Consider the following 27,171-nt stretch of genomic DNA (forward strand, 5'->3'; position numbering starts at 1 on the left):
ATATTTAACCACTAGGTTTAGAAAAGCCCCAAGGGAAACTTGATGTTATTCTCAGTCTAGCTAGCAGAGACAAGCCATATCTGGAACATCCCTGGGTCTGTAGAAGGAAAAGCCTCTCACAGAAGAGAAGTCCTTGCCCACAAGACCTAGGATGTTGGGAGTAAAGGAAGCATTGGTGGCTTTGCCAGACTGAGTGGAGAAAGAAGGAAGAGATGGTAGGTCATTCGTGAAAAGAAGAGAAACCACCCAGTATGCAGGACTGGCTTGGAAAGAAGCCCCCTGAGGCCCTGAAGCCCACCTTGCTATATGCCCCCTGCTAGGCAGGGTCCGCCTAATCCAAGGGGCTGTATTTTTTACACCCTCCCTGCATGTACCACCTTTCTCCACTTCCTCAGTCAGGTCCATGAATTTGGTTAAAGTCGTAAGTCAGATGGGAAACTTCACTTGCTAATTTCGGGGAAATTCAGTTCCATTAATATTTACTGAACGCCCACAAGGAGCTGGGCAGTATTAGTGGGCAGTCCCAGGAATCCTAGGAACCAACAGTGCACAGTCGCATCCCAGAAAAATAATCTTCCCTGTCTCTGAGCATCCTCATTTCCTTGGAGTCAGCTTCTGGGTCTGATCCCTGCAAAACACCAACACTTTCCCGGTACTTGGGCTCCCACTGGGCTCCCCTGGGGCCTCTTGGAAACGCCGGGAGGATTAAAGGGTGGGGAATTGGGAGGGCTAGGGAGGTAAGGAAGGGAGGAGGGGAAAGGAACAAGGTGCATCTCCCCCTTTAATCGTGTTCCAATCAGGAGTCGGCCCTGTTCCCGGACTCCGATTCCGGCGGTCCAGAGAATCTTCCAGGAACCGCCTGGCATCCTGGGCGGTGGAGTTTGGCTGGTCCGGGCGCCGGAGCCTCCCTCCTCCCACCTCTTCCCTCCCTCCGGGCTCCGTGCCTCACTCAGGGGCGTGTCCTGCCCTACCTCCCTTTCACAGTGGTCCACTCATCCGGTTACAGCGGCAGCGGCAGCGGCAGCAGCCTGAGCACGAACAGCGATAGCTCCGGGTTTCCAGACGGGAACTGTGGCCACGGCAACAGCTCAGTGGGGGGCACCTGTGCGAAGCAGGAGTAGCAGGGCGAGGGGGTGGGGTTCTTGCCAGCCACTCTCTGAGCCCGAAGGAAGGGGCACCTCCCAGCTGAGATTCCAGTGCTCAGCAGAATCTCTCACCGAACTGGGAATACTGGTGGGGACAGACATGTGCTGGACCAGCTAGAGGGCTGGGGTAGGTAAACATTAGGTCCAAGCGTAGAGTGGCAGTGAAGCTGTGTCTGGGACCATGACGGCCTCACACCTGGACTTTGGGGAAGTGGAAACTTTCCTGGACAGACACCCAGAGTTATTTGAAGATTACCTGATGCGGAAGGGGAAGCAGGAGATGGTGGAGAAGTGGCTGCAGAGACACAGTGAGAGTCAGGGGGCTGTAGGCCCGAGGCCCGCAGTGGCCAGCACCATCAGCTTGGCTCACAGCGGTGGCAGACGCAGCGGCAGTGTTGGTGGTGGCCCTGGACCAAATAGCTCTGCCAACAGCCAGCCCACTCTGGGCGGCGGGGACTGTGGTGGGGTTCCCCTGAGTCCCAGCTGGGCCAGTGGCAGCGGGGGCGACGGGAGCCTGCAGCGGAGAGCTTCTCAGAAAGAGCTAAGGAAGAGTTTTGCTCGCTCCAAGGCCATCCACGTGAACAGGACCTACGATGAACAGGTGACCTCCCGGGCCCAGGAGCCCCTGAGCAGTGTGCGGCGGAGGGCACTTCTCCGGAAGGCCAGCTCCCTGCCCCCCACCACAGCCCACATTCTCAGTGCCCTGCTGGAATCCAGGGTGAATCTGCCTCAGTACCCCCCTACGGCCATGGACTACAAGTGCCACCTCAAAAAGCATAATGAGCGTCAGTTCTTCCTGGAACTGGTCAAGGATATCTCCAATGACCTTGACCTTACCAGCCTGAGCTACAAGATCCTCATCTTTGTCTGCCTCATGGTGGACGCTGACCGCTGCTCTCTCTTCCTGGTGGAAGGGGCAGCTGCTGGCAAGAAGAGCTTGGTCTCCAAATTCTTTGATGTGCATGCAGGAACCCCACTGCTGCCCTGCAGCAGCACAGAGAACTCAAACGAAGTGCAGGTCCCCTGGGGCAAAGGCATTATTGGCTATGTCGGGGAGCATGGAGAAACTGTCAACATTCCTGATGCCTACCAGGTAGGACTTTGCATTGTCCCCCTTCCAGAGCCCCACTGGCTTGGAAGCTAAACCTTCTGTTACCCCTTGGCATCCAGGAACACATTAATTTAGACTCTTTACAACACTAATCTTGCTACTTTTAAATTCCTTCTGAGTTTAGACCAGTTAGAATGTTACTACACCATCGTTGATATAATGGTCTTTTCCTAACCCACAGGGCTTGTAAACATTTCATGTATCACAAGGACTACATTTTGCAGTCAGTAATATCACATGTTTCTCTGTCAAGATTCCTTGTCCTTAAGAATATCAGTGTATGGTTTTAGAACAGATTTGTGAGGTGCTAGGAAAAAGTGTCTACTCCAGAATAGTAGTGTTAGTCTGAAGAAAATGGCATGTTGGTGTCTCTGATGTCTTTTGGGACTGTACTAAATTTCATTCTCTTTCAGGGTTGGACAGGGAACAGAGTACTGAACTACTTTCACATCCCTTTACCTAGCTTAAAGTTGCATGCATTTCAAGGTAGGGAGGAAGAGGAAAAGAGGAAGAAAATCAGGGGAAGAATGGGCCTCTGGCTTATGTGTGGCTTTTTAATTATTTCTGTTACTGAGTTTAGAGAGGCTAGACAAAATAGAGGGATTATTTATCTTTGGGTTTGAATACAGCATTATCTGCAGCCAGCTTTTGACAGGACTGAACAAGTAGGCTTTTAGTTTGTGAAATGAACAAAAATTGATAATTTTTTAGCAATTCCAAAAGCAGTCAGCAGGGTACACATGCTAGTTTCAAGTGGAAAAGGAAACCCAACATGCTGTTTGCTGGTATTTCTAAGTGTTTCATTTTCATAGTGATTTGAACGTGATACTAGGTACCAGATCTGAAAGCTAGTCAGTTCTGATTCTTCAGTATCTATTCACTGAATGTGATAAACTGGATGTACTTTCTATGAGACTTTTCGGGGTTCATAAGAATTGAAAGTTCTTAGCTTTGGTTATGAAAATTTTGTGGTCATTTGATGAGCACGTCTTCCGGCGTCTAATAGAGCCACCTGTTTCTCGAGAGTTTGGTTGCTGTTGATCAGAATAGCAAAAGTGGTGGGAGGGGCACTGAGGGTAAAACTTTATTTTATCTGAAAGTTGACCATTTTACATAGAAAATTGACTCGCTTGTACTAAAACCGAGTTTCACATTTTTTGTGATGTCTGTCAGTATAACACTTTCATAGTAAGGGATGCCAGTCAAAATAACCATTTTCATTCACCTTTTGTTATTGATTAGGTGTGTTATTCATTATATCCTTCTTGAAGAGATAGTCTTAGGTCAAGCAACCAATGAATGAACTTTCGCAAGTGTCTCTTTCTCTATAATCTTGAAAAGCCATAGAAAGAAGTGAAAACATTTAACAATCTTTATGGTGAAGATTCTGTAAGAAGTTGAACAATCACAGTCTTTTGTTTCCCATTACTTCCACATTCTTCTCGTGAGCTTGGGCTAAAAAAAAAAGAAAAAAGAAAAAAATCCCTTCCTAGTTGGATGACACTTGTTAGAGCTTGGAATTGCAGTCTATTCTCTTCATTGCCTTTACTTTTCTTATTCTTCCCCAGTTGATATTTTCCCATTTCTGTAGCTTTTATTTCTTGCTCTCCTTCAACTCCCAACTTGTATTTAAGACTCTTCACATAACTGCCTTTTCTTCAGGAGCAGAATTCCAGCTTCCTCAGCAGTTTACTTGTCTTCCTGCTGCCTAGAATTGTGGCTAGAGGTGTTGTCAGAGTTGCAGAAAATCAGATTTTCAACAGCTGATATTTCTTCTGGGCCCTACTTGTACTCTGAAGGCAGAGTGTAAAGCAAAGTTGCCTTTGATATTTGGAAGCTGACAGTGGGAAAGTCCCCAGGGTGGTAGCGATAGCTGTAAAGAGGACCAGGTTGTTGGGAGGACTGGCAAAGGGAACATAAGGGAAGGTAGTATATAGGCTGAGTTGGAGATCTGGGTTATGCCTGGTCTTCATTTCATCCTGGACAGAGAGTTTCTCTTTTATTTCACCATTGGCTTCTACTGTATATTTCTGTATTTTTAACCTGGTGTGTTTTTTCATTTTTTTAATGCCACTTTTCTTCAGAAAAACTACTTTTTTTTTTTTTTTTTTTTTGCTTTATTATGATACACTACAGTCACCATTAGTGTGACCTTGGGAGAATTTCTTTTTTTTTTTTTTAATGTTTATTTATTTATTTTGAGGGAGAGGGGCACACAGAGAGAGAGAGAGAGGGAGAGAGAGAGAGGGAGGGAGAATCCTAAGCAGGCTCTAAACTGTCAGCATGGAGCTGGATGCTGGGCTTGATCTCACAACTGGGAGATCATGACCTGAGCCAAAATCAAGAGTCAGACACTCAACCAACTGAGCCACCCAAGCGCCCCTTTGGGAGAACTTCTTAATCTCTGAGTCTCAGTTTTCTTAACCTGCAAAATGGGAATAAGAACATATATGTGACGAAGATAAGATAATTATTTGGAAAATAAAATGAATATTGCATTACAGCCCCTAAAACAGTACCTGCCACATTGCAATTACTCAGGAAATGGTATCAATTTATGATGATAATGATGACACAAGTCTACTAGAATTCTTTTTCTTTATCTCATTTTCAGTTGTTTTTCTCCTTATCTGGGACTGAGATGTGGACTCAGCACATTTTGACCAACCTACTCTTTCCCTGAGCCATGTTCTATTCTTAAATTAAGTATTTTAGAACTGTCTTTACATTTGAGGAATATAGAAATATCTACCCTTCTACCCACTACTGACGATTTCTCTAAATGTGATTGATAACACATGATTGACCCTATCCTATCCTATCAAAAGTATTATACTTTGTGCCTTTAAGGAACTCACACTATATAGATTTTTTTATGGAGTTGTATTAATGTTGCCTCCTTCCTACATTTTAGCATTTTTCCCCATCCTTTCCATTTCTGACTCTTACAGATTTTTCTATGAATGAAAATTGACAACCTTTCAAATGCATGTTCTTTTATCATGATGTTGTTGTAATTCTGATAATATATAAACATTCTGAAGTTTCTTTGTAAAAATATAACCATTCCCTCTGATATTTTATTACCTAGTATGTTTTTAAGGTGTTTCTTGCTCAGATTCAACTACTGTTCTTTTTATTTTTCAGGAGGTAAAAATGATTTATTATACAGAGTTTAAAAATTTAATCATTTGAAAATTAGACTGATGATCCTCTTGGGTTCACAATATGGGTGAGAGAAAGGCATTAAAGATACTAATGAAATCATGATAATAAGCATAGAATTCTGGAGTCAAGAATAGACTAATGAAAACTAGCGTTGAATAAAAGTTTTGGCAGCAAAAATACCCTCCTTAGTTTATTTCATTATTTTTCATTACTTCTTCAATTAGTCCTAAAAAAAAGACTTGGGGCACTGGGATGGCTCAGTTGGTTGAGCGTCTGACTCTGGATTTTGGCTCAGGTCATGATCTCATGGTTTGTGAGATCGAGCCCTGCGTTGGGCTCCATGCTAACAGTGCAGAGCCTGCTTGGGATTCTCTCTTTCCCTGTCTCCCTCTGTCCTTCCCCCACTCTCTGTGTGTCTCTCAATAAATAAATAAATAAACATTTAGAAAAACAGATTTGAAATTAGAAGAAAAAATTGCAAGTGGAAAAAAATTCATTTTAAGTATCCAGTATGGATCATAGTGACTACAATTTACCTTTTTTCCCTGACAGTTATAAGTTATTAAACAGCCCACTTTAATATAGTAATGAAAAACTTGCCCTCAAGAGGTTGAAAATAAGAGCACTCAAGTAACAGGTGTTCTCTTTGAGATTATTCTAAGCATTCAGAATATAGCACTTTAAACATTAATAAAAAGTGTGAGATGATATTTTTGTTGGTGTTGATAATGATGATACAGGTGTTTGATGGGCTTTGGATCTGAAAAGCAGCCAGGATGTTTTGTTAGGTGAACTGGGAGGAGGAAAGGGGATGACGCAGCAGGGTTACAGTTGTGCCAGGCTTTCAGAAAACCTGATCTGTTTACACAACAGATTTACTTATTTGTTAGTTCCAGCAAACATACACTGAGCTCCATTATACCTAAAGCCTGGGTAGGGGGACTGCGAGCATACAGAGGTGAGAGAACATGTTTTTTGCCCTCCCAATGCTTATAGTTGAGAGGCATATACTATACACAAATAAATACCAAGCACTATACTTAATAAATGTTACAAACTAAATGACTAGTCTCAGTAGACAATGGATTCACATTATGATTGGGCTCATGATGGAAGACTTCATGGAGGAGATGCCATTCAAGCTGAAAAAGGGGTTAGATTTCACCATTGGAGATGGTTGTGGGTTTGGCGGGAGTGATCCAGGTGTAGCAAAATGGCATCAGAGACACAGTAATGAGCGAGCACAAAATGTGTACAGGGGACAGTGAGTGCTTTAATTTGGACAAAGTATTGCCCATGCTGTAGATTGAATACGCAAAAGTAGCATGAGGGCAAAAGAAGAAAGAACCTTGAGTGCCTGACTAAAGAATTTGAATTTCATTAACAGTCGGTTAGTCAGTGACTAACAGTTACAGGGAGCCCTTAAAGACATTTTAGTAGGATCAGAGTGGTGTTTTTGGTAACTTGGTGTCAGTGGCTGAATGGATTGAACAGGGGGAGGCTCAAAGCTGTGGGGTGCCTGGGTGGCTCAATCGGTTAAGCGTCTGACTCTTGATTTCGGCTTAGGTCATGATCTTGCAGTTTGTGGGATCAAGCCCCACTGTGGTATTAGTGCAGAGCCTGCTTGGGATTTTCTCTCACCCTCTCTTTCTGCCCCTCCTCTGCTCTTGCTCTCTCTAGGAAAAAAAATAATAATAATTAGGAGTCTATTATGATGGTCTAGTAGAGCCATGATGAACAGCTGAACTAAAGCAGGAACCGTGGGAATGGGCAGCAGGGGACAGATGGAAGATGTTCTGCAAGTGTGGATTTGGGCTAGAAGAGAGGGAGTTGATAATAACCTGGGTGATGTGGAGAAGCTTAACTCTGTTATCAGTAACAGGAAAAAAAGCTTGGTGAGTAAAGATTCTAAGTAGAGCCAGCTACATAATTTGTGGAGTGTGGTGCAAAGTGGTAGGTAAAGCAGGAGCCTGGTTGGAGGTGGAGAAGTTAATCTTCTCTTCCAAAGGACCTGCTGCTTTATCCCACAGCAGCCATGCAACTCCCTAGTGATTTCAAGCTCCATGTTGAAAAACCCTGTACCTGGATTGGGGGTAGGTAAGAGCTCTTCATTGAGTTGCCTGCCACTTGGTCATAATGCTGCCAGCTTTGGGTGGGGATGACCACAGCCTTGCTCCTCCCAATGTGGCATGGGGTGTGCACCTGACCCTCCCCATGCTCCCACCCAGACCCCAACCAGGAGCAGAGGGCAGTTGTAGGGTATGGCAGATGTGGGGTGTGGGCTCCTCACTCAACTAATGTGACCTGGTTGTAACCCCTGGTCTCAAGGGAGGGGTGAGTAGGTGGTAGGCGGTAGGCCAGATGAGGCCCGGGACATACAGAGCAGGATATATGACCAAGCACCAGTCCTGGGAAGGCAGTGGGAGGGAAGACTGAGTGTGAGCCAAGACTCCAAGGTCTGAGCCCATATGCCACTGTTCCATTGGACTTCAGTTAGCACAAATTCAAAGGTAAAGATTAAGAGTTTCATACAGCACAGCATTAAACCTGAAGCCGGGGGCCCCTATGCAACTGCACCAGTCACATGTCCATGAAACTGGTCCTGAGTCGGAGTCATTTTGAGTATTAGGTGGAGAAGTTGAATTTTATTCCAGCTAGTGTCTACTGCTTCCTTTCAGCTCCATCCTAATTAAATTATGTGCCGTTTTCATTGCCTGGATTGTGCTTTTCTATTTCCGTGCTTTTCATCCTTTCTGCCAGGACTACTCTTTCTCCATATTTTGTCATTCAACTCTTGCTGTGCTTTCTCATAATATAAGAAGGGAGAGCTGATTGCTTATCCTTGAAGAGAAGAGATGGAAAACAAATAAAAATTATACACAAAGTTCTATTTAAGAATGCATTCTACTATATGGGTATATTTGTTATATATATATATATATGTATATATATGTATACATATATATATATATATATGTTAAATAAGAATATAAATAATGATTTTTTAAAATTCACTTTCATTGAATTTCATTTTAGAATAATCTCCACTGAAATAACTACATTTAAATGTGTTTGGCTTCAGAAGGGATTAATTTCATGTGTCTGGAAAACTCAGTGAGGAATATGCTTCCTTCCCTGATGAGCCAGTGCTGACAGACATGGGTCTATGGTCCTGTGATTAAATTGCTGAGATTTGCTTAAAAGGCAGATGTTGATCCCACCCCACCACTAGTCTTAAAAGGAGTTTTATGAATTCTTATTTCAGCCTTGCACAGTGTTTTAAAAATTCCCCTAAGCCCACAAACATGTTCACTAGCCCAGAACCAGAATTGATTTTGCTCTTGAAGCAGGAAACATTTGCTGTTTCAGCCCCTTTTCCTGACAGACACATGATCATGATAAACAGAGTGACAAATTGCATTTGCTGCTCTTACATGAGGATAGATTACAGAGAAGTACAGTTCCTACAGAATCATGGGGAGGTAATTTAAGGTTAACTTAATTTTTTCCCAGCCCATAAGCTAAATGTTTACTAATCTGACCAATATATTTTGGTTCCTGAGGTTTGGGTCACCTGTTTATTTACAAGGCTGGCTTAATTTGGAAGTTAGTGTTTCATGTTTAATATAGTGTTGAAAAGTCATATGAAGCTTTCCTCTGAAATAGCTTTGAGTTGTTTTACAGGAAAGTCAACAAGATCCTTGACGTCCACTACTTGCTACTTTAGTTACTTATTTTAAGGGTGGTGTTTTGCAGTATAACCACATTCTTTTGGAAAGTGGAATTTGAATCATAAAAGAAGCTGTTTAGTCATAAGAGAGTGGGTTGGGCTTCTAATATTTTAGGAGAAACTTTGGTTCCTGGGAATTTATAGGCATTCAGGCTAAATTTATTTTTATTTATTTTGGGGATTAAAATAGTAAAGAAGGTTTCCTGGTATTAAAAAAGGTGTATTTTCTATAATTCCAATGGTTTCTTATTAATTGGTTGGTTTCAACGACTGAATAGTGTGGTTTATACGTTAATGATAAATTGTATTTCCTATCATAAAATATAGCTTTAGGTTGTTGCAAATTTAGTACAAGAAATCTTTCTTATCTAAATGAAAAAAATGAGGAACTTTTGAGCTTTTTAAGGGTGTCAGATTTTAAGAATTTAAACATAATGATAGAAGGAAAAGGGATGCTCTTCTGTGGATTAACAATAACTCTATTATTAATGGAGCACTAATTATGAGCCAGGCATTAGGTCATTAGCAAGCATTGTCTCTTTTACACCTCTCAACAATCCCCAGAGGTAGCTATTACCAACACCATTTTACAAAAGGAGAAACTGAGGCTTGAAAGAGTTGAGTAGTTTGCTCAAAGTCACCCAGCTGGCAAATGTGAGAGCTAGGGTTCAAATGGAGATCTTTGGAGAGCCTTATGCCCACCCACCACCCCTCCATGTGACCTCTACAGACCACTAACTATTATATGCACACTCACATCTGTCCCTTTTCTCCTTCTCTGTCAGTTGAAGTCCTCTCAGCCCTCTAGGTCCCTCTTCACGAAGCTCTTGCTAATCCCTGCCCCATCCCACCCAAACTGACATGATTTCTCCCTCCTTTGATCTTCTGTAATGCTTTAATGTGCTTCTTTCTATTTTCATACTATTAGAACCATTTGGATACCATGTGATGTCTTGACTGTGAACTCCTCAAGATCAAGATCATAACTTCTTCATTTCACATTTGCTATGGTAGATCACATAGGGATTAATGCAAATCTGTTCAGCTGAGTAATTATACCCTTCATGTGGTCAGTTCAACCACCCCTAAGCACAGAGTTCAGCCTGTGCAGGCCATATATATAGCTAAACCAGGAGTACATCCTCTGAGCACATCTTTTACTCTTTAGACCTTGTTTTGTAGATTTTTTAAAAATAAGGCTTGTGAAGCCCAGATAACTGGTTAATTATTTGAATTGCTTGTCTGCATTAATCAAATCTTCATATTAATTGCTGCACCCCTGTCTCCCCACCCTCTTTGTTTTTGTTTGTTCATTTTAAAAATTTTACTTTATTCCATGTGGAAACTATGGAGAAAGCAGAATGCCACTAACCAAACACTTAAACTAGCAACAGCCCACTGCCAGCTTCTTCTAGGCAAAAGCAGAGGATGGAGCATGACTGTTCTGGCTAACTGAATTTTCTAGTTTTCTCATGATTACCCCATTGATGCAGTGTAACTTCTTGAAGGTAAAACACTCCTTCCAGCATAAGATCTTGCAAATGTTAGAATTTTTCTCTGAAGATCTTTTCAGACATGAGAGATTACATTGACCAACCTTGCAATTATTTATTTTTCAGGAACATTGCACTTTCAAGTTTATTGATTACATTTCTTATGTTTCACATACTCTCAAAAGATCTCAAAAAATTCAGTTTCTGAGATGGTTACATTTATGAACTACTCATTCCAAGATGTAGCTATTAGATGTCCATGTGGCATGTCCAAGTGAGAGCCATCTCTTTCCCTTCTGTTCCCTATAGTTATCCCCTGTAAGCGGGGCTGGTTGCTACACCTCTCCCCCATGCCTCCTCCCAGCTGAAGTGATGAGGTCTCTAATGGTAAACAATACAACTACTCTCGTTATGTAGAAATGAACCTACATCTGAAGAGGGTGCAACTACCAGAACCTGAGAGAGAGTTAAAGCTATGGGAGAGGGGCCGCCCAGCCAGAGCTATGGCCTGAGGGAGAGGAACTCAGCCACTGATGAACATGACCTGGATGAGAGGGAGCCAGGAAATGTTACCCTCTTCACACCCTCTTCTCCTGTCAATGTCACTCATTGGTTGAACCCAGGGTTGGTTGAAACCAAGAAGGCAAAGGAAGCCTTCCCTGGCAAAGCAGTTCATTGGAGTCAGCCTCCTGGCACAGAACAGAGTAGCGCAGAGCAAGAGCATTTGGAGAGCCAAATGGGGACTATCCAGAGTCACCAGGATGTTAGTTTACTCACCAGGAATGTAAGTGTGTGTAGAGACCAAGTCAAGTAGGAATATCCATCTTTGATTTGAACACTGAATTTCACCAGTATATAGAAAATGGTGATTGAAATCTGTTGGAAATGAGTTCAGAATGCCATATTGGTATTTGACTGTCTTGTTCTGTCCAAGTAATTTTGTTTATTCCCAATATGCTATTTTCCAGAAGAAACTCCATAGGAGACAGCCTGGACCAAACACACCTCTAACAGGAAAGAGAGACACTGGTCTAGTTGATGGGACTTTTCCCCGTAAACAATCTGATGAGGCCCATTTATTTGAGAATTGAACTCATCAATTACTAATCATCTTGTGGAAACTGTGAAAGCCATCAGCCTGTAATAGAACATGCTCCAGACTTCGAGATAGGCATCTTGGGTTCTATTCCCAGTTCTACCTTAGTGTTTTCAGTTGTGACATAGGGATAATATGTCCAGACATATCGGCCCCATAGTATTTCAAAAGGATCTAATTATTAAATCAAACATTAGATTTTAATGAGATAACGGGAAAGAATATTCAAAAGGATAAAGTCAGAAATGTAAGACTGTATTCACCTTTTTATATGCAGAGTCCAGCAGGCTTTAATCACAGGGCCTGGCTCTGGAAATGTCCTTGTGCATGAAAGGAGAACTTTGATTTAAAATATGGTAGTACCTATATTGACTGTATTTTCTTATTTTCCATATTTTTGATGTTCTGGTTTTGGGGGCTCTGATACTGCTCCTCTCAGGGGTAACTAATTCATAGAGCAAAGGACGCCCCTGCAAATGCACCTGTGATGTGCAAACCAACCAACCCAGAATGCACTTTCCCAACAATCTCCTTAATCAAACTCTCACAGGCCAAGCCAAAATTCCTCTGCTTAGGCCAAAGTACTGGACAGGGCTAGGTACTGGACAGCTTACCACAACCCCCCCCCCCCCCCCCCCCCGCCATAGTCCAGAGCCTACCAAAATTATTCAAACTGTCCAATCCTAAACTGACCCAGAGAACCTACCCTGCCTCCTCCATTCCTTCCTGAGGGAACCCCAATAAAGGCTTTGGACCATGTTCTGCCCTCTCCCTTTCTGCCTCCTGCCTGACCCTGGTCTGTCCCCATGTGTCTCTGCATGGTGTGCCATGCCACCTGTGTTTAGGGATCTGTGAGCATAACCTTCCTCCTTCAAGACAACCATTTCTATGTGTAAGTGTTCTACTGGATTAAAACAAATCACAGGTGTATTTTAGGATAGTACCGTATGTATATAATGCCTTATGCATAGGTAATGATTAACTTAAAATGTAAGGTAATCAAATGCGTTAAATTTACTTTAGACTGTCAGGATTTACTTGTCATAATACATATTCTTCATTTGACGAGCATAATTTTTTTTTACAACTGATGAATATGCCTATTTTTCTAGTATAATATGTAATCCCATAAGTATGAATTGGGTTTCTGTGCTATAAATTCTCCCATAAAGTCTCCAGATTGACCATTCGTACTTTTATTCTTGAAATCCTAAAGATTTTTTTAAATGACAGTATTTGGGTCTAGTATTTGTAAACTGAAAAAAATTGTCACAGCTGCCATTACAGGGTAAATGAACACTAAATCATGGTGCTTGTAATCAGGCTCTAATAATTTATTAGGCTAGGAGGAATCTATGACACAGTTTTGTTTTAAATGTGTTGACTATTCACCAAATAAAAGATAAGCTTTCCTTATTTTATGTTTTTCTCTTGGGATGTGTTGTTAATTTTATACTATGCATTGTCCTTGCACTCATGCCCCCTATATTTATCAGATTGTTGGAATGTCTAACCTTTACTTTTTTCAATTTAAAGAAATTAGATGTTGCTCCTTTTTCATTTAAATGGCTGTATACAGTTTAGTGAGCTAATAGTTTTTATGGGTATTTGGCAACTTAATGTGCATGATTACATATTTAAAGTTTTAATAACAGCTGTAATGGAATTAAGAACTGTAGGCTTGGGACATTGTGGAAAGATTATTCCAGGGTTGCTAAGGAAACCAGTCTAGGTTTTTCTGCATAAATTCTTCTGGAAAGGTGAAGCTATAATCCCATCTCTAATGGCCACTTTTATGGAGAATCCGCATTTCCCCCTTAGCTGCTGCTGCTTTTTGCTTTTGGAGAACTGCTTAGTGACAGGGTATATGCTTTATGCAACTGTTAAGGCTCGTTCCTTTTTCTGTCTTCAGGTACGTGAGACTGGGGTCAGATTCACCTTATACTTCCTCTCTTTGAGCACTGGCTCTGAAAGCCCAAGGCAGTCATGGCATCTCCTTTTTATCCTAGCCCAGAGATCAGTTGTCACAGAAGCTAGGGAGAGGAGTCAGTGGCAGTGAATGTGTCCAGCACTGACCAAACAGGCTGAGAAACCCAGAACCTCAGGCCAGGAGGCTGATAGCTCAGCTGGGATCCAAGGCATCTTTCCCCTCTCTCTCTGCCATCTATTTCTTTTTTTTCAACGTTTTTTTTTTTTTTTTTTTTTTTTTATTTATTTTTTTTATTTTTGGGACAGAGAGAGACAGAGCATGAACGGGGAAGGGGCAGAGAGAGAGGGAGACACAGAATCGGAAACAGGCTCCAGGCTCCGAGCCATCAGCCCAGAGCCTGACGCGGGGCTCGAACTCACGGACCGCGAGATCGTGACCTGGCTGAAGTCGGACGCTTAACCGACTGAGCCACCCAGGCGCCCCATCTGCCATCTATTTCTTAAATGAGGAAACAGAGGAGCAGCTTCTGATCTGGTCCCTTTATTTTTTCCATGCCTGCTGTGACTCCCATTGAATAGCCAGAAATGAACTGGCGCTCAGGGAGTGCCTACTAATTTAAAATGGAAAGGGCAGGACAACATTTTTCCACCTCTGAATTAACCAAATTGAGATGATCTGCTCTGTGAAATTAAAGAACAAAAAGGTCAGCCGGGAAAAGCGGAGCCACTGTCATCGTAAGGGTGTTTTATACTTACGACCTTGGGATTTTTGTTGAAGAAACAACCATTTTATTCTTAGAGATAACCTTGAAGGATCAAGCATTTACGTATGTAGCAATATAACAATATTATTATTGCTATGTATGTAGCAATATAACAACACTTCTTGTAGCAGCTTTGTGACACCGTATAATTTAATGCAAAATTACATGGAAGTCATTTGATGAGAATGATATGGAAACATATGAAGGTATAAAATGAAATAGATGTGCTTTCTCTCCATCAAGTGAAGCTACAGTTTACTTCCACCTCCTCCTTTTATTCTTGACTGTTGCTCTGACCCTCCTCCCTGAATGCTAACTTAGCACCTACTACAGTATCTGGCATATTCACCAAGTAGGTACTTGGTGAATCATGTTTGAATGAATAGAAGAGCCCTTATTGTAGCCTTTATTTTGTCTCAAGAGTGACACACCCTAATGAGACCATTATGTAGTATGAGTGTTTCAACATCAGCACTGTTGACATTTTGGACACTTTGGAATCCCTGGCCTCTAGACACCAGATGCTTGCTCGGGTGTGACAATTAATAATGTCTTTAGATATAGCCAAATGTCGCCTGGAGGCAAAATCCTCCCCCTCCCTTTTGGAAATCATTGATTTAGGACAGTTTGGCAATAAACATGTACTGCCTCTGACTCTTGATTTTGGCTCAGGTCATGATCTTATGGTTTGTGAGTTTGAGCCCCTCACTGGGCTCTGAACTGACAGCACAGAGGATGCTTGGGATTCTCTCTCTCTCTCTCTCTCTCTCTCTCTCCCTCCTTCTCTCTCTCTCTCTCTCTCTCTCCCCCCACCACCTCTCAAAATAAAAATTAAAAAAATAGTCATAACCTCAGATTTAGCAATTCCAGATCATTCCAAGGAAATTTTTATGGGTATTTGTGTATATGAATACTCATGGTAGTGTTATTTATAATAGTGTAAGCTTATTAACCCAAGCATCCAACTAAATGTTTGGATAAATAAATTATTTACATCATAAAATGGAATATTTAATTAGAGGAAGTTGCCCACAAAATATAAAGTGGACAAAGCAAAGCATATTTATAAAACAACAGCATCTCAGTTTTCTTGAAATAATAACAACAAAAGCATGAGGTTGAATGAGGGTTGAATTCAGAATGAAACAGACTGAATGTGATTCCCAGTCCCAACCCCTTGAGAGTTACCATATTTTACTTCTGCAATTGTTAGTTTCTGCCGCCCTACAATGGGGATAATGATAACTATCTTAAAAGGGTAATCCTGACAACAATTAAGTGATGTTATATATGCAAAGTGTTTAACATGCTGTTTGTTACATTGTGAGGACTCAGTAAAAAGTTCTTGGCATAACGCACGGGGAAAAGCTGGCAGATGATTTGCCAGAACATTAATAGAGGTGGGCTTGTTTTTCTCTTTTGTGTTTTCTTTTATGTATTTTTCAAAACCTTCCACACATGTATTTATGAAGAGAGTAACTATAGTTGCTTTAATGGATACGCCTCACAAACTCAATGGAAACACAACAGGAACTTATTTCTAACTCTTGGGAAGCTCAGCACAGCTCTTGCTGATTGATGGGTAGCTGTCCTCCAAGAGGTCAGTCTTGCCTGCCTGCGCCTCCACACCTGCAGCACAGGGCATCCAACATGTGGTCGGCAGATGAGGGGAGAGAGAAATGGACAGATGACTGGGGAGAATTTGTGGGTCAGGTCTGGAAGTGGCACACATTATTTCCTGCTGCGATTTTGTTGTCGTTCTAGACTCTAGAACTCGGGTTTGTGGCCATACCTACCTGCAGGGAGGTATAACTCAGCCCCACCCCGGAGTGGATCCCAGCCCAAGAGCCAACCAGTCATGGCATGTGGCTTGAAGCGTAAGACCTTCAGGTGGTGAGCCGTCCTCTCCCGCAGGTCCTCCTGGTGTTCACAGGCTGGAGCTCATGTGCATGATTAATTTCCCACAACAAGATTTGAGAGGAAAAATTAGCTGGGCTTTGGAGAAGGGACCTGGAAGACATGGGAGAGGATCCTTGCTGTTTTAGTTTCCATTGTTAAGAATGGATTGGAGAATAGGACTCTGTAGACAGGCAATTTGCTAAAGAGATTGTTGCCTCTAAGCTTAAAGGTCTGAGGGCTATAAGGGATGGGACTAGACCTGGCTGTATAATTTGTGGACCCAGTGAGAAATCAAAATGGGGTTCTTGACAGAGGTCAGGAAGTCATCCCTCCAGGCTAACCAGCCCCCACCCACAATGAATGGACAACCCCAAAGGACTGCAACCTCTGTGCCAGAACATACATCATACCTGGATCAGGGGTGGGTGAGAGGCCAACACAGAGCTGCTGAATGAACATGTTATGGTACTGTCAGCCTGCAGCGGACACAGCCAGAGCCTTGCTCCACCCCGAGACAGAGCGGGCTTCTGATTCTCGTCATCCCCATGCCCACGCCTCACTGGGAATGGAGGGCAACAGCAGAATGTGGATACCTTCCCATCGCAAACCCCATCTACCTGACCCTGTTATAACCCTGGGTGGAAAGAGGTAGAGGTCATGGGGCCAGGGCAGGGAGCAGGAGTCTGAGAACCCATCAGGAAGCTGGACTGTATGAGCCCCTGGGGCATGCTCCATCAGACTTCATGAACAAAACACAAATTCAACGTAAACTTCAAGTGCGTGTGTAGCGGGCCTTTCTTAGCGTGAGGCTCAGTGTGACTGTACTGGATGCATACCCATAAAGCCATTCCAGGGTGATGTCTATACTATGGTTGAATCTGTAAGAATAATGAGGATTGCAAACTCTCCATGGAAATTTATTATTTTTCAACCTGCCTTCATAACACTACCCATATGACTCTTGCTATTTATTCCATTTTTGGTAATTTAAATTTTGGCTCACCTGTCTTTCTCTCCATTAAACTGTGAGCTCTTTGAGGCCAGATGCTATGACTTTATATCACTCCCTGTGTGTGGCACAGTGCCTAGCATGTAGTAGTTAGGTGCTCCATAAATGCTTGCTATGTGAATAAGTGAGGAAAAGGACGGTCATCGAGAATTCGGTCACTAGGGTAAGTTGCCTAGGTACTAGTACTAGGTTGTAAGGTTATATTAAGAACGGGTTTAGCTGATAATGCTGAGCTAAGCCAATTTATAGGCCAAGGGTCCTTTCATTTTCTAGTACATAGGGATGGGTTGGGTTTCCAGGCCAGGCAGTCAGGTACAAGGCCATTGTGGTCCAGGCTGTGAATGTTAGAGATGTGAAGGCACAGGGAACCAAGCAATTTGTCTATTGCCAATAGAGAAGAGGACTTAGCAAAGTTGGGAGGGTGAGAGCAAGAGAAAGAAAAGGTATCAACTATGACTAGTATAATAGGCCTGGGGCTTTGGGAAAATAGTGATTAGCAAAGGAGATGTATTCTTCTTTTCATATGGCTATATAAATGGCAGTAATGATGTCTTTTAGGCAAGGTAGATTGATTCACTAGGGAGAGTGTAAAAGGTCACACTGGGAGCTCTCTGATAGTCGTTTAAACCAAATTAATGTATATGGAGAGCCCAGCACCAAGCCTTTGATGAAAGCATATGCACCAATACCACTACCATTTCTATTTCCCCCCAAAGAACCACAAATATTCATGTTTCTCTAGTCTGTACTTGTTTCCAGGGAGCATCCTCTGAGATTGTCAGATTCTTTTTTAAACTCTAGATATTTTTATTTGGATTATCTATTGTTACCCTAGAAAAGAGTCCTTTGAGAAGTATGCAGTTCTTCTAAAGTCATCTGTGACTAGTTGTGCTAAATAGTTAAATGACATTTCTAAAGACAGAGATCACAGCCATAATTGTTAATGCTCTGAAGCTCATTGGAACAATAGTATAAACAAACAAGTTTACCTAGCATATTTCAGAGTCCTCTTAACCATTGGCTTTTCTTTCCTCTGTCCATTTCTTTCTTATGCTTTCCATTTGTTCTTTTCTGGCATTCCACTCCTGTCTTCTTTTTGAATAATTGCTTCCCCTTGCTCCTCCCAACTTCCCTCTCTTTTCCTCCTCCCTTTTCTGTCTCCCCCCAGCCCCCACCCTGACCTTCATCCTGCCTGTCCCCCTTTTCCTTATTCTTTTTCTCTTTTTCCTGTCTTCTGGCCTTCACTGGCATTACTGACCTTAACATAAAATGGATAGAACATGAAAATAAGTACAGTTAAACCTTGGATTGAGAGTAACTTGTTCTGTGACTGTTCTGCAAGACAAGCAAACATTTCTAATAAATTTTAACTTGATAAACGAGTGATGTCTTGCAATACAAGTAGTACGTGATGCTGAATGTCACATGATCACAACTGAGCCAATCCTTCTTCTCTTTCTCTCTCTCTCTCTCTCTCTCTCTCTGTCTGTCTCAAACCTACTTGGGATTGTGGGTGATCCTTTCCCAGGCTCAGATGCTCGGTCTCAGGCCACAGGGTTGGCAGAAATCAGTGATTTCTCAGAACGTTGGAAGGTGTCCACAACTGGCACTAGTGTATTTTTGTCACTTCAAAGCACCTATGGACAGTCCTTTGCTTTTCCATACAAGAGTAAGCTTAGGAATGCTTTGCTTCATTCTAGGTCAGGCTGCCTGCAGATATAGACCCTTTCCTCTGCTGCCTTATTGCCAGTTACATTAAATGTAGTATATGACAAGAGTTTATTGGGGCACCTGGGTGGCTCAGTTGGTTAAGCGTCTGACTTCAGCTCAGGTCATGATCTTGCGGTCCGTGAGTTCGAGCCCTGCGTCGGGCTCTGTGCAGACAGCTCAGAGCCTAGAGCCTATTTCAGATTCTGTGTCTCCCTCTCTCTCTGCCCCTCCCCTGCTCATGCTCTGTCTCTCTCTCTGTCTCAGAAATAAATAAACGTTAAAAAAAATTAAAAAAAAAGAGTTTATTAATATTGTACTGTAGTCAACATCTATGTGAGTGTATACAATGGCCCCCATGCAGAAAAAGATTCCACTGAGTCAAGGGATAGCAGTGATTCCATTAGTGATAGTGAAAGTTGTCCTACACAATAACCCTCCTTTCTCTTTTCTCCCTCACACCAGTCGTGAAGGTTTTCAAAGGAAAGTGCATGTTAATTTGTTTATTTTTCTTTATATTTTATATTTTCTTTATTATTTTGTATTAATTACAGTATTGTAATCATTTTTACATGAATATTTTTGGGTTATGGAACAAATCCTCTGAGTTTCCATTATTTCTTGTGGGGAAGTCTGCTTTGATATACAAGTGCTTTGGATTACAAGCATGTTTCCAGAATGAATTATGCTCGCAAACCAAGGTTTTACTGTATTTGTTCTGGTTTTTAATTTCCAAATCAAATTGAAAAAAATTTTTTTAATGTTTTTTTAATTTTTGAGAGAGAAACAGAGCATGAGCAGGGGAGGGGCAGAGAGAGAGGGAGACAGAATCCCAAGCAGGCTCCAGGGTCTGAGCTGTCAGCAAAGAGCCCGATGTGGGGCTTGAACCCATGAACCCAGAGATCATAACCTGAGCCGAAGTCAGATGCCTAACCCACTGAGCCACCCAGGCACCCCATCAAATCAAATTTTTAAATCTCATAGGACTCCCTCAGAAAACAACCAGGTTTCTTTTTTTACTTCCATGTGGCCTGTGACTATATCTTTCTTTGTAATTTTAAAATCACATATATGAAATATATTTTTTTAAAACACACAATTTTAATTACATTTCAGACTGCTACCCCATGTGGTCCTTGGTCGTAATTTATTTCATGAGGGTCAATGCCTTGCAATATGAAAAAGACCTTGCCCCTTGAGAGCATTCTAAGTAGAACAAGTGACAGGGAAATTGGTATTCAAATATTTGGTATATAGCTTCCAGGCTTTTATTAAAATCAGAACAATGATAAATATTATTTCTTTGGTGTATCTCTTAGTTTAGTATCCACCAGGAATTTTTTGCAATGGCAACACGGAAGTTCCCATGCTAGCACTTCTCAGGCTGATTGCTTGTTTGAGGTCCTGTCTCTGTTAACCTGAAGTTCTGATGTGAAAGTCTCCTGCAGGGTTCTTTTTTTCCCTTTTGTACACAGAAAAGAAATATTTTCCATCCTTCTGAATCCACCAGGAAGCATGTGGGACTTAATCACCTCTGTTATTATATTGCTTCTCCCCCCAATGTATCAACTCTCTGAAACCTGCTTAGTCACTTGTAAAATTCAGCCACAGGACTTGCTGCTGCCCTTCCGTGACAATCCATCAAAGGGAAAGTTAACCAAACTTTATAAGCTGTGTGGCCCTGTTCCCTAGAGCTGAGGTTTTCTCTTGACTGAAAACCACATTGAACCTTAACATCTGCATCTTGCTTCATTATTTTTAGCAGAATGTAATGCCTGGCTTGTGTGCGGAAGTGTATTTCTTTTTAATCACTCCAGCTTTATAGAAGATATTTTTTCCCTTCCATTTATTATGAATGCATTTCTAATTCTCAAATTCTCTGTAAATGTACAAAGCTAAAGAATAGGTCAGTTTTTCAAGATTTGAAATAAGAAAACTTGAATAAATGGTTATTAAACTACTTTTTTTTCTCTTTCTTTTCTTGGTTGGCTGTCACCTTTGATAAACCACCATTTGCCAAAGGAGACACGTATTGTAAAATAGCTATAATAATTATTATTACAATAGAAATATTAGTGTGTCCGTTATTTTTGTTTTCTCTGTAGAAATTCCATCCTTAAGTTTGTTGGTGCATTTGGAACTAAAATTAATGATTCCTCTATTGAAATACTAATTTGAACCTGGCACTTTTACAGAATATCTCATGAATTATGTTATTATCCCTCTTTTTGTAGATTAAGAAGCAAGCCCTGAGGCCTTCTCCTGAGGCCACAGGGCCATAAGTGTCAGAGTCAGGGCGATTATGTTCCTCTATCATTGTTTCTCCCACTCTTGGGATCTGTTAAGACCCAGTAAATAACATCTCTCTTTCCTGCCCTGTGCTGGCTGAGATGAGAGATACGACAAAAGAGGAAGCAGGACATCAAAATATCACATTTGTAACTTGTTGAGCAGATACTGGGGTATGGGCTTGTATTTATAGCCTCATAATACCTCCAGAATTAAGTAGACCTATTCTCCCAGATGCGACAATGCTAGATGCCCACAGTCCTCTCCACATAAGGGCCTATCCTTTTGGAACTTACAGCATTGAGGAACAGAGCAGGGGAATACTTTCTGTGGGCAGCCTGACTCCAGAAGGTTAAGGGGAACAAGAGGCTAGGCTGTGCTTACCCAATTAGTGTCTCTACCATCCTCTGCCTCTATACCTGCCTCTATACCCGCCAATCTCTACCCTGCCTCTATAGGGAAGAGCAAGGAGTGGGTCCAAAGTCTGGAAGGTTAAGGGAAGTCTATCCTCATGGAATCAAGAGAAGGAGGAGGAGTTTTTCCCTCTCTCACATAGGCCATGCCACCTCTCAAATAGATTATTTTACCTGAAACATTGAGGGAACTCTTTTACTGCCTCATCCCCCAACACTCTCCTTCCCCTGTCTAACCTTCCTTAGCCTCAGTTACCCAAGCCAGAAATCTAGGCATCCTCTTTGATTCCTTTTCTTCACCCACCATATTAAATCCATCAGAAAGTTCTTTTGATTTACTTTGTAAAAGCCATCTCAAATCTTTCCACTTTTTTCTACCTTACTGCCACATCACCAGTCCAAGTCACCATTATATTTCACCTAGATTATTGAATCTGTCTTCTAAACTATCTAATTCTGCTCTTAATCATTTCCACATAGAATGTTTACAAGGCAACAAGGAGTTCATCCTGGGTAGCAGTAGATAGGAGGATGGGGCAAGAGCCATTTTGAAGACAATGGACCATGGAAGGCCTGTGAGCAGGAGAGGGACACAGATGTGCTCTGCTCTGCACTCATCACCCATGAGAACTTGGGCAGATAACCTGCTCTCTGTGGAGCTTGAATCTTCATATGTAACATGAGAGGGCTAGGAAAATGATTTCTAAGATTTTCAGTTCTAAAATTTCATGTTAATTGTGGAAAGGAAGAGGAAAAACCTTACAAAATACTTCTTCCCAAGAGTTGTAAAATTAGTACCTTTTTAGCAAGGTGTGCTTAGTGCTGAATGAGCCTCATGTCCAAGTCACTCAACTATTACCAGTGGCTGCTCCAGTATGTTATAGGGAGTGGCTCAACGCTGCCATCTGACTGCAGGTGTAGACTAGGGGACTTGTAATAGAGCTGTATTTGAGTAGCAACATGTCTTTATATATCTTTGGGAAAGTTGGGGATAAGCCATTCCTTGGTATAGCCATTGGGTGATATCTTTAAGAAAGAAATGATTTGGGTTCAGGTTTGCTTTTGGGTCTTCCCATCAACTGCAGTAGAGGATATAGCCAACTATTATGTCTTAGGATCTGAACCTCTTTGTCTTCAAGTCAAAAAGAAAGTTTTCAGCATAATTATTCCAATCTAAGAACACAAATGAGTCCACATGAACAAGAGAGGCCTTAGACATAGGAATAGTGGGCAAAAAGATATCAGGCAGTGTTCTCTGCTGCACACTAACAACTTTACAATCTATAATTCTACTATTGTAGCTTCATTTCCCTCAATATTTCTGACTTTTCCAACTTTAAGAATCTCCAAATATCTTTGAAAGTCCATCAGCGAATAAGTTAGTTAATAAACACTAGCAGAAGTAAACTCCCACATGGTAAGAACAATAATGGGACCAGGAAGGGTTCATGAATTGAGAAGAGGAAAGGAAAGCTACAAGGGAACCAAAGATGAACTGACTAGCTCAGGTTTGCCAAAGGCAAACCAGGTTTAAGTCATGTCTGCCTGACTTTGATGGGTTAGATATCCTCTGACTTAACTCTTTGATTTTATTATTTTGAAGTTCTGATCTGAATTCTTAAATTATACAAACAAAAAACTTCAGTAGAAAGGAAGCATTGATGATAATATTACAGAGGTCAACTACTTTCTCAACATAATTCCATAAATTACTTAGACGACAACTATAGGATTGCTCGATATTGTAAGGTTTATAATAAAATCTTCCAAAAATGCATCTTTAAGTGAACTAAATTCAACATTATAGTGGCACAAGGAAAGACTTCTGCCGGTAAAATTTCATCCTTACATTTTATAAGCCTTAAAGCATCAGTGGCCCCTATAATTTGTTTTTTGATTAACATATAGGCCAAGAACTTACATCAACTAGACTAACCAAACCAAAGAAAATTTAATAGCAATAGATAACATTTATTGAGTATGTGTACTAGGCACTGTGCTAAGATGTAGTTATCTTATTTATTTATTTATTTATTTTTTTAAACGTTTATTTATTTTTGAGACAGAGAGAGACAGAGCATGAACGGGGGAGGGGCAGAGAGAGAGGGAGACACAGAATCGGAAGCAGGCTCCGGGCTCTGAGCCATCAGCCCAGAGCCCGACGCAGGGCTCGAACTCACAGACCGCAAGATCGTGACCTGAGCTGAAGTCGGCCGCTTAACCGACTGAGCCACCCAGGCACCCCTGTAGTTATCTTATTTAACCCTCACAGAGTTCTATAAGATAGTTACTATTACTTTCCACATTTTACATATGAAGAAACTGGACTTTGAGAGGGTTAGTAACTTGTCCAAGCTTTCACAGCTAGTAAGTGACAGAGCCAGGATGCAAATCCATGTTGTCTGGGTTTTTCTAGACTCTATACTTTTACTACTATGGGAGATATTAGGGATTATACTCATGTTCTGATCACATATTAAAGGTTGTATCAGTCCTGTCTGTGAAAGGAGGCAGCTCCTTGACAGAATATGAAATTTGGGAATGTTATAATGCCTTGCAGAAGCTGTGTTAGCAGTTCACACCTGCTGACGTCAGATGATATCGATTATTTACATGTAGTGATTTTAGCACCTGCATCATGTTCAGAGAGTTTGGGACAAGATACCTCAGGAAACTTCACTGCATGCAATATAACCCCTTCATGCCAGTGCAGGCAAAATAATAATAGTAGTAATAGCTAAAATTTAAAAGGACCTTAGTGTGTTCCAGGCATTGTCTTAAGCATTTTACATATATTAACTCATTTATTACACACAGCAATTTTGTATGATAGGTTAATTATCAATCCATTGTATAATTGAAGAAACTGAGGTATAGAAAGGTTAAGTAACTTCCTAAGATTACATAGCTAATAAGTTGGAGAGCTAGGGTTTGAACCCAGGTTGTTTGGAGCCACAATTTGTTTTTTGTTTTGTTTTGTTTTGTTTTGTTTTGAGAGAGAGAGAGATTGTGTGTATAGGCCTTTATCTCATGACTGTGAGATCATGACCAGAGCCAAAATCAAGAGTCAGACGCTCAACTGACTCAGCCACCCAGGTGCCCCCACAATTTGTATTCTTCAGCACAACGACCTGCTGCCCATGTTGTGCTGTATAAACAATGAGTAATGAACTATTTAGCAGCATCTTTTTACAATCCCTTTACTGAAGTTGTGATACAACTTTGACATGGACTAAACAGTTGATATTTCTAGAAGCTGAGTTGTGAGTGTGCAACATCGATAGTTCCTTTAAAAATGAAAACCTTTCACTTTTCATCACAACTGGTCAGTATCAAAACCTGTTAAGAAAATCTGTTTGTGTCATTAGGAATTAACAGGAGGAAATTGTCAACAAATTTCCCCACCCTATTTTAGACATAATCTGCAAGGAAGAGATAGAGTTGTTTTTTGTAGATGAAGAGATAGAGTTGTTTTTCATAGATAAAGTTGTTCTTTATAATTGCATATGTCATTAAAAAAAATTTTTTTTTTAACGTTTATTTGTTTCTGAGAGACAGAGTGCAAGCTGGGGAGGAGCAGAGAAAGAGACACACACAGAATCGGAAGCAGGCTCCAGGCTCTGAGCTGTTGGCACAGAGCCCGATGCTGGGCTTGAACTCACTAACCGTGAGATCATGACCTGAGCAGAAGTCGGATGCTTAACCGACTGAGCCACCCAGGCGCCTCTTGTCATTTTAAAGTAGGACATGTACACATCTCTGAGAAAAGATCTGGAGCTCCAGAGTATATAAGCAAACAAATTATCCTAGAATAAATTATGCATTTCTCTTTACTGTGAAACTTTTGGAAGCTGTAGGTGAACTGCAAATAAGGCACTGAAGTAATAGCCATGACAGTGATTTATTGGTCCAACAGCTCTTTTCTGTTGGGCCAGAGGGGAAGTTCTTTGCTTTAGTCATGGATTGGTTTGATTGCTGGGGACAGACACCCACTGAAGCAATCAAATATAATAAGTGGGATGAGGGATAACATCCTGGAAATAACATCTAGGGAAATCTCACAGAACTTGAGACAGGAAGTTAAGCAAGCCTTGTGGGGACAAGATTTGTCAAATGGAGAGTTCCTAATGCTCCTAGTCTGAATCCTGTTCCATATTCTGAATGTGGTGGCATATTTGTGTAGCATTTTATGATTTATACAATGCTTTAGTCTATACTATTTCAGTTCATTCTCACTTCTGTGAAAGGTAGAAATCATTACCCCCACTTAGAAGATGAAGAAATTGAGGCTTAGAGAAGTTAAATGGCCCAGAATTTTGGAGCTAAATAAAGACAGGGAATTCAGGACTTTGGCATCATATCCATCATTTTTTGTACTTCCACAAACTTCCTTTATGATCATGATCATGATCACGACAGGTTTAACTCAAGGGAATAATATATCAGGAAATCATACATTGTACTTGCATATCAACTTTCAGATTTTGGAAAATAAAATCAGGATTCTAGCTTCACTTTCTTGGGTCATTTCATCATTTCTATGAAATAGGTTGCACCTGGGAACAGATATTTACAATTCATGATGTGCCTGCTCTTCACAAAGCATAAGCTTTAAGCTTTTGGGAAGCATACTTGATTTATTCTGTGCTTTCCTCCTGCAGAAGTCAACCTTTGCTAATATATTTAAACATAGGCTGAGAAAAAAGTGACCATCCTGTTGAATTTGTGAAAAAGAAGAATGGCAGTGTTAACTTCTGACTCTGTCCTAGTACATTAAATTGAATATAAACTACTGTTTATTACCACTGACAGATCTCTCTATTTTTGTGGAGCTGCATTTAACAACAATATGGGCAGTGGCCGTAAGCACAAATAGCTAACTCTTCAAATTAGCATAGTGTGATGAAAAGAGCCCATACTTTAGACCTAGGCATCTCTGAGTCAGCACTCTAGCTCAATTATTGGTAGATTACTTACATCATGTAAATTACTTACCTCCTTTTTTTTTTAATGTTTATTTATGAGAGAGAGAGAGAGAGAGAGAGAGAATCCCAAGAAGGCTTCACGCTGTCAGTACAGAGCCCAGTGAGGGGCTTGATCCCATGAACTGTGAGATCATGACCTGAGCTGAAACCAAGAGTAAGATGCTTAGCTGACTGAGCCACCCAGGTGCCCCAGTTACTTACCTTCTTTTAGCCTCAGGTTCCTCATGTTCATACTGGGGCCAATAATACTCATAATACTCACTTTGGATGGCTGTTGTGAATGTTATATGTATCTAAAACATCTGGGACAGATACTAGGTCCGTGGTAGGCTCTTGGTACATGATCATCATCATTTTTATTATCTGAAGAATCAGTTTCATAATTACCTTAATTCCTTTATAATTTCAACAGATCACAAGCCTCATTTAGTAT

General features: G+C 41.3%; 1 protein-coding gene across 2 annotated transcripts in view; it reads left to right on the plus strand.

The window, feature by feature from the left end:
* Positions 1 to 27,171, plus strand: part of PDE11A (phosphodiesterase 11A) — a 413,214-nt gene that overhangs the window by 35,337 nt on the left and 350,706 nt on the right. The window contains exon 1 of one of the 2 annotated variants that reach the window (XM_060621931.3): positions 1,019 to 2,238. The exons of the other annotated variant lie outside the window; for it this stretch is intronic. Within the exon in view, the coding sequence (XP_060477914.3) occupies positions 1,327 to 2,238 (912 nt within the window). The 5' untranslated portion in view covers positions 1,019 to 1,326. Of the gene's footprint in view, positions 1 to 1,018; positions 2,239 to 27,171 lie in introns of those variants that run through there. 2 annotated transcript variants of the gene reach the window in all.

This window comes from Panthera onca, chromosome C1, assembly GCF_046562875.1.
Source record: "Panthera onca isolate mPanOnc1 chromosome C1, mPanOnc1 haplotype 2, whole genome shotgun sequence".
Taxonomy (NCBI): Eukaryota; Metazoa; Chordata; class Mammalia; order Carnivora; family Felidae; genus Panthera; species Panthera onca.